At 44.6% G+C, this 19,075-nt stretch overlaps 1 protein-coding gene across 5 annotated transcripts in view; it reads right to left on the bottom strand.

Annotated features, from left to right (window-relative positions):
* Nucleotides 1-19,075, bottom strand: part of LOC119466081 (lethal(3)malignant brain tumor-like protein 4) — a 45,919-nt gene that overhangs the window by 26,109 nt on the left and 735 nt on the right. For 3 of the 5 annotated variants that reach the window (XR_005195006.2, XM_037726568.2, XM_037726569.2), the window contains exons 2-10: nucleotides 15,208-15,433; nucleotides 11,310-11,416; nucleotides 9,246-10,232; nucleotides 8,068-8,218; nucleotides 5,455-5,656; nucleotides 4,973-5,054; nucleotides 4,444-4,557; nucleotides 2,627-2,867; nucleotides 702-1,025 (exon numbers count right to left, since the gene is read on the bottom strand). Coding sequence is in view for 4 of the 5 variants with exons in the window: in XM_037726568.2 (XP_037582496.1) it covers nucleotides 702-1,025; nucleotides 2,627-2,867; nucleotides 4,444-4,557; nucleotides 4,973-5,054; nucleotides 5,455-5,656; nucleotides 8,068-8,218; nucleotides 9,246-10,232; nucleotides 11,310-11,416; nucleotides 15,208-15,403 (2,404 nt within the window). In the remaining variant the exon portion in view is untranslated. Of the gene's footprint in view, nucleotides 1-701; nucleotides 1,026-2,626; nucleotides 2,868-4,443; nucleotides 4,558-4,972; nucleotides 5,055-5,454; nucleotides 5,657-8,067; nucleotides 8,219-9,245; nucleotides 10,233-11,309; nucleotides 11,417-15,207; nucleotides 15,434-17,902; nucleotides 17,922-19,075 lie in introns of those variants that run through there. The other 2 variants (XM_049657611.1, XM_037726570.2) reach the window with 2 other exon arrangements.

Consider the following 19,075-nt stretch of genomic DNA (forward strand, 5'->3'; position numbering starts at 1 on the left):
GCACAGTGACAGCCGAAAGTGAGGGAGCTACGAGGGAGGGCGAGGGGAGCCGGAGTTGCCGAGGCGAAATCCGCTTCCCTGCCGCCCTCCTCCCTCACATTCCACGGTCTCCGCGTGCGCCTTTCGCCGTGCCGTACCGGTGCCGCCCGCTCCCTGAAGTTTCGTTCACTGCCGTTATCATGAAGCGAGCGTCGGCCGGCGTTGGCAGTTTCGTGGCCCTCGCTCGCTATGCGCGCCGTGATATTTCACGACTCGCACTCAAGATTCTCGTTTCAGCCTCACTGGCCATTCGTTCGCACCACGTGCCCTTCTCCTCCACTTCGTCTCTCTTTCTTCCTCGAGCACTCCTTGGGGCGCCTGTTTGAGGGGAGCGTTCGCAGTCTCTGCTGACTTCCGTACTCCCAGGCAGCCGCACTGTAAACGGTATTTCGTTTCCCGCAACTGCACTATAAGCGATATGTGTATACATGGAGTGCTATGGGAAAATTAACGGGAGTCTGAAAAGACCGCACTATATCCGGTCCTGCACTATAAGCGGTTACGTTATAAGTGGTCTGTACTATATTGAAATTCGGTATGTCAAGGTTTAACACCAGGCAATGCCTGCTTATGTGTTGCGCAACAACCATGAATGTGCGTCAATTTGTCTGCTTGTCAGTCCTCTCACAGTTTCAGCTAGCCACTAAGCCAGACACAGTCACCTGTAGTAGGCGTCATCAGCGTCTCTCCATGCTCACGGCTCCAGTTCGGCGGCCGTAGCAGGGGAGAGCCTGCATCAGCCCAGAAGGCGCCACTTTTGTCCCGCCCGTCAGGCGTAACAAGAAATCGGCCGGTGTCGGTGATGTCAGTGAGAGTCGCCACACAGGCCACTCCAGTACTTGGATCAGCTGCCTCCAGTTTCATTCCCCCTTTTAAAGGAGCGCCAGGCTGCGTGGCGATACGGTTTGCAAATAGTTGCCTCGGGGCTGCCTGGGACCGCGACGCTCGGAGATAGTTGGCCCAGTTGAACTGCTCTGCTGTGTAGCCTGGACACAAAAGACAAGCCTGTCTATGAAACTGAACCAAAATTCCACTCAACCTTTGCATTTTAAGAAATGGAAGAAAACAAGAAAAATATGTAAAATGTCAGGTTCATATGTAACAACTTTCTTAACGTTAGGCCTCTGGCTCTAAAGCCATATCTTTCTAACTCCAAACAAATAACTCTACCTTTGAGCACGAATTATGGTTACACCTACTGACATTTTGCATCTCAATGCCATTCTGGGGAAGCTATTTAAACGTAAATACTTGTGCATCATCCATCCCATCCTATCTGTGACAAAAATACCTTACAGCGGGGTGCCAGAAGACTCGCTTGATTAATGAAAGAGGCTTCAGTCCAAGTTCAAGCCCAGTGTGTCTAAGGCTACTCTAAACGTTTAGCACATGCTATCTTAGCCGAACTGCAGCTTTATCATGCCAGATAGAATACAATGCTCAAGCTAACAGCAGGAAAGTATTTCTTGGCAGATCCACACAATGGTCCAGTAGAGAACAAAATATTTTGTGGTCCCCTTGGCAGTGGAAGATGTTAATACAAAAATACTACTTGACCTTTCTGTTATGTCAAGCAATGCTCCTCATTGTGCTACTCTTCAGCTTCATCCAACTAACAAAACCAACCTTTAATGGACATTATGTAATGTGTGTTAAGTGCCCTGAAACTTTTCCAAAGAACTGGTCTTGTTCACTCATCAATTTCTGAAATTATTGCAAGAATGAGAGAGGAAAGCCCATTTTTTGTGGGTATAGAGCAAAGATTGGCTCTTGCTGCTGCCTGGCACAGCACAAAGGGGTGGCAACCAATGCTCTAATGTGGAGGATAGGCCCAAGGAACTATATGACATATCACTTCTCTCAACAAAAAAATACAGTAGACTTCAGCATTTCCTTCACCTTGGAATTTATTTACTATGACAGCGTAACTTACCCAACTCATCTAAACATCCCCAGAGTTTTGCATTTCACAACAGTTATGCTGCATGAGTGTATCGCTTGCTTGTTTCATCTGCAATACACGAGCAGCAGATGCAGCCACTTTCCAGCTCTGTAACACACATGTTTTTACAAACCCTACACAAACTACTGAGCATGGAAACTACGCATTAAGCACATGCAACAGCAGCACGTATTCAATCGTAAGTCCTAGTGGTGAGAAAAAGTTTGTTGTTCATTATATAGTGAGCGGGAAGCTAAGGGTGAGAAATTTGCATGATAATGAGAGCACGACAACAAAATGATGACAGAAACAGCATGACAACGGTGTACACTGCCGCATAACGGAACAGACGAACCGAGCGAACACATCTTTCAAGCTTCAAACTACTGCTGCAGTACAACCAATTAAAAAAAAGAAAGCGAGAGAAATTGTAGGTTAAGGATTCTCTCTCCAACACCGTTGCACTACAGCTCACTCCCTGAGTAAGTTACAGCTACCACAAAGAATTTAGTTTGTGGATGAGAGTTTCCAATTGAAGACCAGCTTCAGAACGCACCCAACTTGCACAATTTAGCAAATTGTGTAAGTCCATACAGCAGCTGATCCTAACCCAAAGTAGTTTTGACTCAAACAAAGCGAGCTCACCCTTGGGTGGGTGCAGCTTCCTGTGAGTCCGCTCGCACCAACCTGCTGGATACATGTCGGGGCAGTCGGCATTCACCCAGAAGTCATACACATCGGCATAGCCATCTAGGTGAAGCCTAAGTCGGAAGCCAACCACTTGTGCCACTGTCACCACACAAAACATGCTTGGATGTGCGGGGTCCGCAGCCTCCAGCTTCATGCCAACTCGGAAGCCATTAGCCACGGTGGGAGCCACTTGGTGCTGCATGTTTTTAACACAAAAATTGAATGACTCTGTGATTTCTCCAGTGTCATAAATACAACACCATGTCCTCAGCTTAAAGCAAATATAGAACCACAATTAAGGGATAGTATGCTTGGTGGTATCAACAGAAAATCATACAAGGAGCGTGCCTTACCAACTTCTCCATTTTTACCTGAACTGAACCCTAACCACATTTTAATAGGCCGCTGCGGCACAGAGTGTTAAATGCAACAAATGTGCTCATTTTCGGTGCTTTTATGTTTTAAAATTTTATTGTATGAAGTAGTACTTGCAATGTATACTGTTATACATAAAACTATAGCCTGATCACTAGTGTTTTGAATGAATTTATAGTAGTAATGTAAGTCAAGGTTCAGTCGAAGGTCTGTCAGAAATCGACTGCGTGCTCTTGTGTGAGTGAAAAAACCCCCAAGAAAGGAAGGATTGCTCATAATAATTTGTACAAATGCTTTCAAAGCGCAGATGGATAAAACCAACCCATGATGGAAAAAATAAAGTTGCAGTGATATTATTCGAATTATCAAAATAACACACACTCATGAGCATCTACCATTGTTTGAGAAATTATTAAAACAGCCTAGATGTCGGATTGGAAATTAAACAGCAAGACAGAAGCTTCTGTCTTCACTGCTGCTGTCATTGCATTCAAATATTATGTTGCCGAGTCGACCACAGCGAAAATAGGAGTGCTGGAAGGTAGCTTGAATGATACCTCCAGTCTTATTTTTTCCAGATTCGCCAATCAGCCTACATTGTTAAATATGAGAATAGTTAAAGTTCAGTCGTCATTTCAGACGGTGTATGATGTTGCTAGTAGAAGAAATCTTATGGAAATGTTTAACAACGCATTAAAAAAAAACAGGAAATCAAATTGATTGATTTCGATCGGCGCGGTAACGAAATAGATACCATCCATGTCAGAAGTCCCTAGGCTAAGGTTTAGGTGACTGCAGCTGTTGTCAGCAATATTGCAGATTCCCGGCAACAGAGTACCTCCAGCATTCAGAATATTCTGGAAGTACTCTGAATGCTGGAGGTGCTGCATGTGAGAAAAAATTACTGAGGGAGAAAAAAAAAACAAGAAAGAAGCATGCGAGTTGATAAACATTTCCTTGGAATTTTATCATCTTTTTATGAAAATAAGGTGCATTATGTCCTTCAAACTACAGGGGCCTTACTTGTGAAAAGTACAGCCTTGAGTACACGCTTCTTCACTAATTTTGAATTTGAAAACTAGCACCTTGTTTTTATCTGCTAAATTATTTTAAAAAATAAGCCTGACACTGAAAGTCATTATGCATTACCTTTAGCAAGTTTGAAGTGGCCAACAGTGGTTGACCGCTTCAAACAAGCACACTTGCAACAGCGTGGCAAGTTGCCCTGACAAGTGTGCTTGTAGGAATGTTGGCTCCAGAATGAAGACTCTTTCAACCGCTGTTGACCACTTCAATTTAGCATCTTCCTGTGAACCTCTCATCTTGTAAGGATTTTGGCAGGCTTACCTTTACTAAGCATTTTGTTAAAAGAACTTAAATTGTCAATACAGACTTGCCTCACGAAAAAGCCTTGATGGTGCCGCCTGTGCACCAAGGCGCTCAAGGTACTCGTTCCACGAGAATGGTTCCCTCTGAGGTACCGGGGGACTTGGCCGACTATCGCGTGGCTCCTGTGACATCATGAAATGAGAGTTCAGTTCAGAACCAATAATGTTTAACAGTCTTTGAGGAGGAACATGATGGTATTTGCACAAGAGTGACCAGAATAGTACAACACAAAGGAAACGTTTGGACACCTTGGAAAATTAAGAAAGTAATGTTATGGTTGCAATAGAAGCTAGCCATGCATAAGGAAACGGTAGGCACTGGCTTAAAATAGGCCATTCTAAAATGGCACAATCCACTAGAAAGAAGAATAGGTGCCTACGTACATACATGCACAGTGATGTAGGTTGGTGAGTAAGCTCATAACATTACAAGAGGCATCACCATCTGTAGACTCAAGTAACCAAGTGCAAATTTTAACATACGCTGTCTTCAATGATTCTTAAGAATAGTTATGGAATAGTGCATGCAGCTTCTCACCTCATCATCTGAGTCTTCTCCGTTGGGACTAGCCTTGCGTTTCCTCTGCTTGAGGTGCTCTTCCTTCCGCTTTATTCGCTCCCTTTAGGAAAAAGAAATAATGCTCATACACATAAATCTTATGCACCGGGCAGTACATTTTAGCAGTAAACATACCGTTGAAACGCCATTCTTTTCATCCAGCCACATTCTGGCTGCATGAGTACCCAAGATGCCCAAATAATAAGCACAGCAAGAAAATCCATCAAGACGTTTTGGTTTTGGTGATGAGATCAACTGTAATACCAAACTAGAATATCTTGCAAGTGTTTCCCAACCTTCCTTTTTACGTATGAGATGTGTGTGGTAGTGTTTCCACAACTTTGAACTTGTGTGTCAGTACTCCTCTCAAAGTGAGCCTAGCAAGTTTAATTATTTTCTTCCGTGTTTTGGCCAAATACTTTTAGTGCAAACACTAGTTTGGGCTTGGAAGGTAGGCTTACCGACTGGCAAAGTTTACGTAGCATAGTTGGCTGCAGAAGAGGCCATCACGAACAAACTCGCTCCGAAGACCATGGCATCCGCAGAATTGGCAGCAGATGATAACTTCGGGTTGCGTCTTCCTCGTCGGAGCCGAAGCAGGAGTCACGGCTGCAGTCGCAACTGCTCCTGGCTTGGGTGCCTCATCTATGTTTCGAACAACGCCTGTCCACAGAAAAATATGCACCAAGTAAATCCAAATTGTAGCCATACAGTCAACATTTAGCTTTGCTGCAGAACTGACAAACAACTGTAAATCGTTATTAACCTGTTCTGTACCACAGGAAGTGACTAAAGTCGTACGAAATTTCGCAGGAATGAGGCATGCAGGCAGCCATGTTTTAATGCTCTCAATGCACTTAAGCAGCCCATAATAAACAAGAAAAACTACACACAATGCAATTGACACTGACAAATGCTGTCATTTAGTGTAAAAAACTGCAACTATAGAAGCAAAGCTGACGAATATATTTGTCATCAGTTCACAATGAAGGTATGTTTCTTCATGATGGCTATAGGTACTAATTCTGGTGAAGACAATATCCCTCAGTGGTAGAGAAAGGGCTAAACAGGATTTACGTAGAACATCACTGCAGCAGATTTTCTTCCCTTCAGCCAGATGAGGTCATCTGGATTTGCCAGGAGGTGAATAAAAAAAAAACTGTAAACCCTCATAAATGCTTGTATTTCTTAAGTAAAAAAGACACTTCCATATCAGATCATGCAGCACACAGTCTGTCAAGAAATGACAAACAGGCACAATGCTTGTATTGAACAGACAACCCGCCCCCCCACACACACACTCATACATTTACAGGCACCCGTTAATCCAATTCCTTGAGCATGTTATTTCCTTCCTCTAAAAACCAGGCTATAGTTTCAACATGTGGTGTCAAGTCAAATTGCAATCATAACAGCAAACTTTAGAACACAAGCTCTAAAGTTTAGGACTACAATGACGTTTCTGCATGCCCAGAATTGGGGTGTGCAGGAACATGTATACAGTGAGTACCGTATTTTCCGGTGTATAAGTCGCGTTTTTTTTTTTCTGAATTTTTCAGTGGTGCAGCTTATAGAACGGTGCGAGTTATCTATGTTTTTTTTTGTTTTTGGATGCTACGGTTATGTGAAGCACTCTGGACTGACCTCCTCTGCCACTTAATTGCTACGGGTTCTGCGTGCACCATCCAGGTACCGGGTTCCCGTGATCCGAGTTCCCGAGCGCCGTGCGAGAAGGATGGAGCAGCAATGCAAGCGGCGGCAGGCCGACCGCGAGTCAACCGACCCCGAAGTGGTCGCATCTGCAGATCGCTTGAAAGATACGGCGGGTGCCGCTCCGCTGCACAAACTACGCAGTTGCTACCAGAGTACAAGCCACCCCCTCTCACTCCCGCACTGCCTTCCCGCTTTCCTCCCTTGTGCACGATTCGGCTCACCGTCGCACGCTTTAACTCGCACATACAGCATACAGCACGCAGGGAAGATGTTATCATCCTTGGACTTTCATCGGAATTCATCACGATGGACGGAACATTGCGGTGACCACGACGGCAGAAATGCGCCTGTAGTGTCCATGTCATTGCTATCGCAATGGCACCCATACGCTTGCGCGTGACCCGCATTCATGAAGTGAAACGTCGCTGTAATTTCTAACGCGTAGCGTTTAGGGCCCCGTGTCGCAGAAAATCCGGCGTCGGCATTGGCGCCCACGGCCGAGAAAATCATCCCCAACCACGTTTAGGTATGCCACACCTTTCTATCATTAACGTTGCTCATACCTTGTCTTGCATTCTTGGCAAAGCTATTCCTCGGAATTTTGAAAATGACAATCCACAAACAAATGTCATGAAACAAAACACCCACAGCACATGCCTTTTATGTTAAATCTTCTCAGACTGAAATATTAAAAGTGCGAAACAAATATGGAAACCTGAAAATGAGGTAATTTCTTTGGCGGGGTTGTGCACTATCTCCGGGATCGGCCTACGCAAGAGGCCACGTTCCCACCAAAAAGCTCGCCTACGTGCATAGCGTTCGCCGCCAGTGTTTGCCAGTAACCATTACGGTTGCATAAGCTGCAGTCGTCGGGAACCATGAGTAGTAGTCAGGGATCTTTGAATGCTATCGCGTTCCACTCTTAGAAGCAAAGCTTAAGCGTCCTCCCAATTTTGACGTCATCGCGTTCGACACAAATCGCACGAAGTCGCTACAACTCCAGGTAGAATGTTGAGTACTTTGTTGAGAACATGAGCGTGCACATAGCGGTCTGCACCGCTTCTTTAATAGCTTCTTGCAATCCAGAGGTGAGACCTTCCTGACAAGAGTCCTCCAGTAGGTTTTTTTTTTCAATTGCTAACCGAACGAACAGGTGCGTCTCATACGCCAGTGTGACTTATGTACGTTTTTTTCCAGAAAAACTGCCGTTTTGAGGGAGGTGCGACTTATAGACCGAAAAATATGGTATATGGGGACAGGCAAGAGTACTGACTACCGCATCGCAGGAATGCCGAATTTGACCTAAACTGGTGGCTGACAACACAGAAAGTATGATAATGAGTGCCAGAGTAAGCACTGACCTTTGTGGTTAACAGGTTCTGGCTGCTGGACAGAGTACTGGGGTACCACAAACGCCTTTAGGGGACTGTCTGGCGGATCGGGGGGCTTTCTTTCGGAGGCCACTTCGTCCGTGGTCACCACCTCCAGGGTGCCAAACTCAGTCAGACGGAACTGGAAACCAGAGAAAAAGAGAGAACCACATGCAAGAGAAATTACTCATTTTGGCCCAACTTCGCACCTACAAACATCTCATTCACTCACATGCAAATCGACCCTTTTCTCAAGAGCAGGTATTTACATGTAAGGAGTTATCATTCCACACACTAGGCTATATTAACCTCTTACCTACCACAGACGAACTCGGCTCATCTACTCAGTCGTATTTGTACTACAGAAGATGAGCTCAGTTCACTCACTAAATGTGCCAATATTTCAAGCAAAGGATCAGCTGAGCATGTCTATGTCTTAAGTTGGGACTGGTCACAGATGGCACTACAAAAAATTGAAATCTGGCTTGTATTATTTTAATGCTGCAACAAGGAGAATGGTGTCGTCTGCGGCAAGAACTGTTTCTCAGCGTGGGAAGTTTTCCAAAGGAGTCAGACAATCTAACGGCATGACCTGTCACTCATCACTTCCCAAGGTACAGCCTCCCGCATTTTTAACCATATTGCGCGATAACACTATAATATGGTCATAAGTCGTCCTGAAGGGTACATCGCATTAGATGAAGAACTCTTGCACAGGAGAGTGCTTAGTACACTTGAGTACTTCTGCCAGTATCGCTGATTATCGGCGCATATAGGCGCTAAAATGATGCCCGATGGATGCCCGCGCGATATAGTTAAAAATGCGGGAGGCTGTACATCCCTGCCACATCTAAATTTGTATAGTCAATAAGTTGCCATTGCAATGTGCCTTGCGTACAAGGCTTGCAACCTGCCAACCACTGGTACAACAGTGAAATTGCCATGGACATGGGATTTGCGAATAGCTACAGTTGCTAGAAAGTTTTTCGAGACTTTCAGAACAACTACGCCACACAAGCACCATAATTGTTCTCAAAACAATTTTGGTGGTACAATACATATTGCCTCTGACCATTCATCATTTTCTCTCTCTTTCTCGTCACACTGACTTAGCCATTCACTCATTTAACTGTTGCTGTTTCTAAGAAATCTGACCAGCAGGCACTGACCTTGAGGCTGCTACCAGGGAGTGTGGCAATACCATCTTTCCATTCCATGGCCTGAATGGGATCAAACTCGGGCTCCTGTGCAGACCCCTCGGCTGCCGTTGCAGGCACGGGTGTTGCAATAGGCGTAGATGGAGCAGCCGGCACAGACGGCGTAAGAGGTATAGTTGAAACAATTATTGGTGCTGCAGCAGTTATGGAAGTGGGCACAGTTGTCGCAGCTGCTGAAACAGATGCCATGGCTGTTACAGGAGCTGTCACTGATGCTGGTACAGCGGTCAGCACTGTTGCTGCTAAGGACACTGGTGCTGAAGTCGGCACACAAGATGCCACAGAGGCTTGTAGAGAAGTCGGCACAGAAGTTGGCACTGATACCGCTATGGGAGCTGGCATTGAAGCAGCAATGGAGGTTGGCATGGAAGTCGGCATGGAGGTCGACACTGATGATGGCACGGAAGATGACATGGACACTGGCATTGAAGCTGACACAGAGACCAGTGTGGAGCCAGACATAGTAACTGGCATTGAGCATGGCATCGAGCCATGAATAGAGCCCTGGATAGAGCACGGTACAGATCCAGGCAAGGAAGCCGGCACACTGTTTGCTACACTTGTGGCCATCAGGGTCTGAGGAGCTACTGATGCTGTCCCCGTCGCCCCAGAATGAGCCGGGAGTGGCGCCACAGTGACAGACGACGGCAGCACGACTGGAATGGGCGTTGCAACTGACGACACTGTGAGCAAAGGAGGCTGCCCGCTGGGTGCAGATGTGAGCACCCCGGCCAAGAGGGTGCCAAACGTTGCGCCCTGCGTGCCTCCAGGGATCACTGCCAGTCCACCACCAGGCTTCCCTACAAGCACCGCCGGCGTGGCCGAGCTGACCGCGGGCGTGGATCCCAAGGTCGGCCCAGAGCCATCCGCATCCGGTGCCAGTGACAGTGGTGCCAGCTGTACACAGCCCTCCATTGCAGTGGCCCCTCCCTGCAATGTCTATAACATACAATGCCTCACGGTGAGGATGCATTCCAGTTGACTGGCAAAAAAAGTACCGGCCGCAGCGGCCGCATTTGATGGAGGCAAAATGCAAAAATGCCCGTGTGCTTGCGTTGTAGTGCACGTTAAAGAACCCAAGGTGGTCAAAATTAATCCGGAGCCCTCCACTAAGGTGTGCCTCATAATCAGAACTGGTTTTGGCACGTAAAAACCCCAGAAACAAGAAAAAAAACAAAAACAGTACAAAGAAAGAAACTAGACAGTTGAGTGGGTGGCAGCCAAAAACAATATAATCTCACATTTCTCATGGAGCAAGCAAGAAAGCACACTTCAACAAATGTGAATTGAAACCATGCATCAGTGTATGCATCGACACCTTGAGTACAGCATAAACTAATCTGAAGGTGACCATATTTAAGTGCCCTGGCCAAGTCTTACTGCTAGAGGACTTACAGACTCCGTTTGTCTGGAAGAGATTTTAAAAATAGCAGCTGCAAGTCGCATATTGCCAAATGCGTGGATTTCATTTGAGTGAGTCGTCAAGCTTCGAAGATGGTTTGCTCCTACATGAAAGGTCTAAGAAGCAAAGGTCTAAGAAGTGTTGCATAATGCAAATTCCCAAAAGTCAGCTTTGCTGCAATACAGCAGTGTTACGTATTCGACCATATGCAATGTATTGTAGTGAACCATATCAAAAGTTGAAAGCGGCCATTGTCATGAGACAGAGTATGCGTTCCTTAATTATACACACGCACACCCACTGTCTCGTGTTACAGTACAAGCACCGAGACTCCTAATAGGTGCACTGGCAGGCCTTCAGAGCTATTTCAGATGTGTCTGTGGCAATTTGAGTTTTTTCGGACTTTCAGATTTTTCTAACATGCTCACGGTCCCTAGGAGGCAGGAAAAAACAGATGTTGACTGTAGATTTAAATAAGGATTACATAGACTTCAGTTTTTTTTTTTTTAATAATTACTAATGCTGCACATTATTCATTGTACAACTTTCTTGTTACTGCACTGCCTTTCACAGCTGTCTTCGAGAGATGGGGTTATGACCTGCGACTGACTGACCTGTGGCTTGGAACCAGCCACCATGCCGGGCAGGCCAGAGACAGTTACCAGGATGGGCTTCTGCACGCCGGGGTTCAGCTGACCATCTGTCCGCAGGTCACGCGTTACTGCACAGCCAAGTGGGGCAATGCATGTCACACTCACTAGAATTGCTTTGAAGCATGCATCAAGGATTAGTAGACACTAAACATGCAATACTGGCGAAATCCCTTAAAACTACACTTTCCTATGACACTTACCTCACCCATAACCGCATTTCTTACCTCATAAGGAGCAGCTTGTACACTGCTCCTTGCATTAAAAGAAAAGCGGCCAGTTCATTCACAGGGTTCAGCCGCCCAAATAAGGTTAAAGCCTCCTGAAGCTTGTAGGCGACATTGTAGTGGAGAATAATTTTGACCAGCTATGGTTCTTGGTACTCATCTAAATCCAAATTCATCAACTTTTCCATTTTGCCTTTAACACAATGCAGCGACAGTGATCATGAATCAAACCCACAACTTCAAGCTCTGCAGCCGAATCTCATAGTACCACAGAATATCAAAGAAAGTGCTTGTGAGTTATTATTCAGTCTTGGATTTTTCACAAAATGTACTTCACTAGTTGGACTAAAGCTTTCTCTTTGAGAGGGAACTACTCTAACAACAACTCGCAAGCTTAGGTTAGTGATCAATGTGATGCAATTTTGACTTGGCACACACTTGTTGCAAAGACAAACAGAGAGAACATTTTTCTGAACTAACATCGCTTAGATTCCTAGCAAATAAAGACATACAAATTTACACATTCATTCATGTAAAATTGATAAGCCATTTTTGCTGTAAGCCTGTCCAAAGAAATTATCTCACTAGAAAACTGAAAGATGAAATGATAACCAATACAAGAAAGAAAGTGTGCATGAGCTAATGTGACTATACAACTGAATGCACAATGTTGTTCAAACCGATTTTTTTACTGCTAAACAGAAAAATAAGTGGTAAATGCAGTGTACACTGAGAAGAAAAAAAAATGTTTGTTTTTAAGTACAGAATCAATTCATTCCAATATATTGTTATACTGGCACTCTCAACAGTTTTCTCTCACACGTGCATACTACACACGGAACCAATAAGCCTAACAAATTAAGCAGGTTTAAGGCAAGAACGACGTTGGTTAAGCCTAGGAGAGCCTGATATTCACTGATTCAACACTTCTTGACTCCAATAAATGGAAAGCAATGCAGCCTCTCAGCTGAAGCAGACACTGTGCTTCAATAACCTTTCTGAATAAGTCCTAAGCAATATTTTTGTAATGCGTCTTTTTCAGAATCTGTGCAAGGCGAAAATGTGTTCCTCGAGCAACTCCTCATCGCAAGAATGCACGAGGATCATTACTGAAGCTCAGCAACTAGAGGAGTTGAGGTTGGCACAGCCCTAAACTTGGCAAACTGTCAAGGCATGTCTGTGAATACAGGGACAGGGGCATGGTTGAAACTCTCTAGGGAAGGAAAGGGAAAGAGCGAAGCACACAAAAGTAAAAAATTAGGGAAGAAACCATCTTCGATGTGATTATTTAAGCCAATGCGAAGCATTTCTCCCCTGCAAGTGGCGCAAAGCCCAAATGAACTATGTCCTCCCAGGGAAATGCTCGCTCAAGCACCACCACATGCGCGGGCCATGACAACCTGACAACGTACAATAAGAACCGGAGGTGCTCGCCAACACTAAAAACCACACCAAATTTGTCTTTGACAAAGTGTTATTGAAAGTACATGTCTGATTCCTGCAAGTGGTACTCCTCCAATCAGCACCGCTTGCTTTCGGCAACCTGTTCAACAGCCGTTCACATGGCGTGCCGCTGTCTTTTGACTGCGCATCGCTTCTCGTGTAGCTCGCGATCCACGAATACGCATATCTCATCGCCCCCCCCCCCCCCCCCCCCTGTCACTTCACCTCCTGCCTCCCAGCTTCGGTACGAATCGCATACCTCTGTAGTCTCTGCAGAGCCTTTGCACTCTTCCGCTCCTCTTCTACTTAATACTTTTGAGAGCCTATTGTATTATCTGCTCGCCTAGCGCCTAGCGTACATAGCTCGCCTAGCACAACCGAGCCACGTCTATTTGTGGTGCATACACCTGTAATGGCGAATAGGATCAAGGAGAGGAGATGCTAAGCCAGTAGCAACATGCGAGTGGGCACGTGGAAGAGCGCATGCATGCGTGTGGAGCAAGGATGAGCCGAGCCAATAGCGGCCAGCGAATGGGCACATCAGCAACAAACTCTGTGACCTTGGATGGCTTTGCGTTTAACCTTGGCTCCGACTAGCCAAAGAAATGCTTCTCATTTAAAACAGGAAGAGGTACAAAAAAAGGGCATGGAAGAGTGTCAGTGCGTGAGGTTTGGAATGCCTCTTTCTTTGGCAGCTCACTCTTTGGGAGAAGCAGTTCACTCTCTCACTGTTAGCATCCTCTGTACCTGCAGTCAGACCTTCAACTTCACACTATTTCCTTCTCCGCTCCCATGTTGAGGAAGTCAGGGGCGGTATTCTCGGACAATCACTTTTGCATGACGTAGCACACAATGCGTTGGACGATTAGAGCAGTCTTGCTCAACCAGCCAATCAGCGTGCACTGAAAGCAGTGCTTAAAGTCAGGGGGGGCTTGAAGCAATTTTATTACCAGTAGTGCCTTTTTTTGGGGGCAATTCAAGTTCTCCAATTTTTTAATAGTGATTTAATCGCAATTAATCGGTTGACACACACACACACATATAAATATTGTAAGCACATTTAACGTACTTCATCGTTCTCATTTGTATATAGCCATCATCATCCCTGTTCTTCTTCTTTTCGTGTTTGAGCCTGGGCCGTGCCTGCGGAATAAACGGGTCTGCCAGTGCTGCCTGTCCTGGTCGTCTTCCGTCTTTCAATATATATATATATATATAAATGAGAGTGTCAGTATGCGTACGCTATACCGGTCACCACCCTATAAGGGCCCCCTCCACTCAAGGGAGGGGGCCCCAACTGAAGGTGATATCTCCAAAAGCAATCATCCGAAAATAAGTACCCTGGATTGCAGCACTCATGAATTTGAACTACTTGGGAGCAATGTAAACTTGCTAAGGGCAAATGCTGTGGCACTTTATTTGTCTTTTAATTTCTCTTCATAAAAGTCAACATACTACATTTCCCTTTGGATCTCCATGGAGAAAAGTTTCAGAGCAAAAATTTCACAAATACAGACACACACACAGTTTTTGATATTGATTACTAGCACCATCTATACTAGTTTCTGTTCTGAACAGACAAGCATGTTTGTGGTGCAAGACATGGCTTCTAAAACATGGTTGCAATGGTGAGTTGCTTGTCATCTTCATTCAGTCACACTATAAGGGCCCATTCACACTTGCGACTAGGCGAGGTCGCGCGATCAAGTTGGTCACAAAGCAACCAGTCGCAAGTAGTCGCAAATGGTCGCTTTTCTCGAAATGCGACCATTTCGGGCCAGTCGCTCACTGCTCGATTTTTCAGTCGCGCGACCGAAGTCGCAGAACAGCTGAACCAATCAGATACGAAGGAACAGGACGTTCGTATACGCTGACGCTTATTTTACGCGGCGATGACATTTCAAGCAGACGTGAACGGCATATCGTGATACATTTCGGTTTAGCGACTCGTCGGTCGCATTTGTAAGAGTGAACATCGTTCGTCTTGAGTAGTTTTCTGGTCGCCAGTCGCAATTGGTCACGCGACCTCGCCTAGTCGCAAGTGTGAATGGGCCCAAAGCTTCAAAGAAAGGAATGTTTCAATCCTACATGTGTCTCGTCGCAATTGTATTTTTGCAATGAAAGTTTCTTCCGTGGTGACTGCAAACCAACTAGCCCAACAGTAACTTCTAGTCAAGTGCGCTTTCGATTACCTTGGATCACTGTCATAACAGGCGACTCACGGGTGATGGTGGTCATGGGAGGTGGGCCCCTTGTCTGCAACATGTCAGGCGTGGCAAATGCCAAGTTGATGAGGCTCGGAGCCGCTATGGGCGTTTCATTTGGTGGACTTCCCGGTTGAGATGGGCAATTTCCAGGAGCCACTGTTTGCACTACGCGTCCGGCCATGGCACAATTTGCCTCTCCTTATGTGTCAGTCTAAGAAAAGTATACAGGAGGGAAACAAAGGAAAAAATGAAACTGACAAGCCTTCCAATTCTCAAAATTATGTTGCTGGCAACAACCTGAAAAACAGCTGATAAGTTAAAACATGGTTCTCCAAGCTGTGATTTCCATGCTAAAGCCACAATGATCATTTCACCTTTCAAAGCATTTTCTTGGGGACAAGCTAACGCAAAGACGCTCAGAACGTATAATTGCCTCTTACGATTAACCCCATTTTGAATTGCTCATTCTTGAGCTATATCTTCCACACAAAATGAGAAATACAGCAGTGTAGGTTACACAAGCAGATTGCAGAAGCCGTAGGAAATTATTGTATGAGCTTATTTCGTGATATAATGTATCAATTTGCAACAGCTGATGAAATGAAGGCTGGTAAAGTGTTTTCCTTTTTTTGACATAGGAAATGTAACATGACAGTGTACACTGTCATGTTACTGAGGCGGGTGCAAGGGCATGACTTTCAATCTATAATGTAGGGGGTGTGCTAACATTTTAAATTTCAAATGCGGATTGAATAGTCTCTGCTATTCTATTTGTGAATTTAGTGCTTGAAATTTGACAATATTCGTTTATTTTTATTATAAAAATAACTTATTTCAGTCTCAAGGAAGAGAGAACAATGGAAACGATTCTGCTGCAGAAGAGCTGCGGTTGCTGTGCAGAGGCACCAGCCCCTGAGCGAACACAAGAGGCAGATAAGTTCTGCCCAATAGTTTCCACTCATTAAACAGAATGGCTCACTTTTAGGCTGCCTACTTACGAATCTGTTGTCTTGATTGATTATTTGGCGAATCCCACCATGTTTGCATTTCTTTAAAGGGGTATTGACATATTTGATCATTCATTTGTTGCATTAAATGAAAGTCCTAGACCTCTAAAACCCTAGAAAAAATAGTGACAAGCCTCAGAGTGCTGTAAATAATTTATTATAATAGCTTTTCTACAGCCAGTTTCGGTTCCGTTTCTACTGCGTTGTGACATCACCACACAGTATGTGGTCACATGGGAGCAGGACATTTGCGAAGTTTTGACATTCGCTCCGGCTCGCTTGGTCTTCCGCTATGTTGCTACATTGGCTCTCTCAACGAGTAGTAGCACACAAGCCAACCAAGTGAGCCAGAGTAAGTGTCAAAGCAACGCAATGTCCTGCTCTCACATCACAGTAGATATGAAACCGAAACTGGCTGTAGAAAAGCTATTATGTTAAATTACTTACAGCACTCTGAGGCTTCTCACAATTTTTTCTAGCATTTAACTTAACCTTCATTTAACAGAAAAAATTCAGTCGAAAATACCAAGTCAGTACTCCTTCAAAGCATTGTGCTGTGCTGTAGTACAATGCTTCTCTCCTTCAAACTCAACACTGTACATGCATCTGGTGACAAGCTGTCCCTTTGTTTCATTACTTCTATTTGTACAGGAATTTCGGCAACTGAGACCAATTGTTTCCATTTACAAGCTCCTGGATTACCCGGACATCTAATTTTGAATGGTATTACATGTCAAACGCATATAAGCCTCATTTTTATACTTAACGGCCACAATGCAAAATTCATATTTCACTTTGTTCAGAAATTAGAAAATATTCTATATTTAATTCAATATTTAGATTGTGTTTCTCGAATCATCATCAGCCTATATTTATGTCCACTGCAGGACAAAGGCCTCTCCGTGTGATCTCCAATTACCCCTGTCTTGCGCTAGCTGATTCTCGAATATTTGCATTTAATTCGGAAACTTTACTATTGGAACATCCCTACAATATAGCAAATTATATATGCTTCCTGGGCTCATTACAACTATTGTACCGAATGTAGCCTTAGCTTCCTCATAAAGTTATTTATCTGAGAGTGGAAAAAAAAAAAATCCATGTTCAGCCGGGCGCAGGCTACCACCCTGCGTCTGCTACAAACAAATAAGTACTCTTCACCCGCCCGCCCTTCACCTTATATTCCCTGAAGTTTCCAGTACCCCCAACTGCCGGTGCTGTGGCACTCACCCGGCTACGCTTCCGCATGTGCTGTGGGAGTGCCCAGCACAGTATACACATACATTCACACCACGACCCTCTCGTCGAGGTTGCGTGAGGCTCTGCGGAGCTCCGCCCTCGACGACCAAACCTGGGCGACCCAGCACGCCCGTGAGGCGGCGGCAAGGCAAGCCCTCGACGTCCCCTCATGGGAGGCTTAGACCCGGCCATCATAAAGTACTGGTTCTACAATAAAAGTTTATTCCTCCTCCTAACATCTTGCCCCAAGTGAAATATTCAAATGGAAGGAATGACGATAGTATTTTTGTCAATGGACTCAATGAAAATGCTAACACTCTATTAGGTCTTGGTTCAAGGCTGGAGTGCAACCTTGTACAGTTGTCACATCAAATGGCAGGAAACAGAGGTACAAGTTTTTATATACTCATCAATGAGTGACAGCTGCTGCTCACCTCAGGCGGAAAGCCACAGAGACAAGCAGGCTAGCCGTGCTCCTAAAGAATTTAGTAGATGATACCATGTATGTAATGTCCAGCTTCATGAGGAAATTGAAAAAGCACACACAAAATAATACATCTGTATTTGAATATATTTCTGCTGATATATTGACAAGTATATACATTTTCTATGTGCAGTTACCATTATTACTATTACAGTGTAAAGATTCAGAACCTTTTGTATTTCTTTAACAACCATACAGATATATGCAGATGAGTGACAACCAGCTTAATTCTTGAGTGGTGTACGTGTTTAAGTTGCCATAACATGTGAAAACCAGTAGATTACACAGATAACAGTAGAATACACTTTCAGGCACGGGGTAAAAATAATGCTTCAAACACGAATTCTGCATTCCACTAAAACTATTATTTTGGATATAATTAACATAGTTATAGTTCCAGGCAAGACCAGATGTGTCAACTCCATATAATACCGTGAGAACTCATGTAATGTGGAACTGCAAGGTATAAAATGGGTCATAATTATAAAGTAGAATATATAAATTTGTAACTAGACATTTTTCTGCATTTTTTCTGCCTTTTACAGAACCATAATCAGGTTTTTCATATTACCTGTCGTCACGCACGATGCTGCATCACTTAGGCTAGAGATGCATGGGAGAAAGAAAAAAAAAGAACCTAGCAGTGTTCGGCAGGATTCATCGTGCTGAAAACGCGTACAACGCGACACATTTAAATAGGATATAGACACGATAGCGCTTAGCAACAAAAACCTCAAGGAAGACAAGCTCTTTGTACCGACATTCGGGCGATACTCCGCCCGCAATGCTACCACCATTACGAGGCCACAGGCGCACGCGCTGGCCAAAAGAAAGGGCACCCCGTCCCGTCAAATTGGTGCGTAATAAAAAAAAAAAGGAATGATGAACAGTTACTGGTCTGTCATCACCCATTATCGGTGCAAAACAAACTCACAACCCACGTGATGGTAGTTTCATTTATGTCCCGCTGTAGATAAACATGTATAATCGGAAACGACCGCTACTGCACAAGCTCACGCATCAAGAAGTATAAAGGCCACCTGAAACTACTCGAGACTTCAGGCCTGATTATTTTATTTTATTTTTACAACGTCTAAATTGCATATGCTAGCTTATATGAGAT

This window comes from Dermacentor silvarum, chromosome 10, assembly GCF_013339745.2.
Source record: "Dermacentor silvarum isolate Dsil-2018 chromosome 10, BIME_Dsil_1.4, whole genome shotgun sequence".
Lineage (NCBI taxonomy): Eukaryota > Metazoa > Arthropoda > Arachnida > Ixodida > Ixodidae > Dermacentor > Dermacentor silvarum.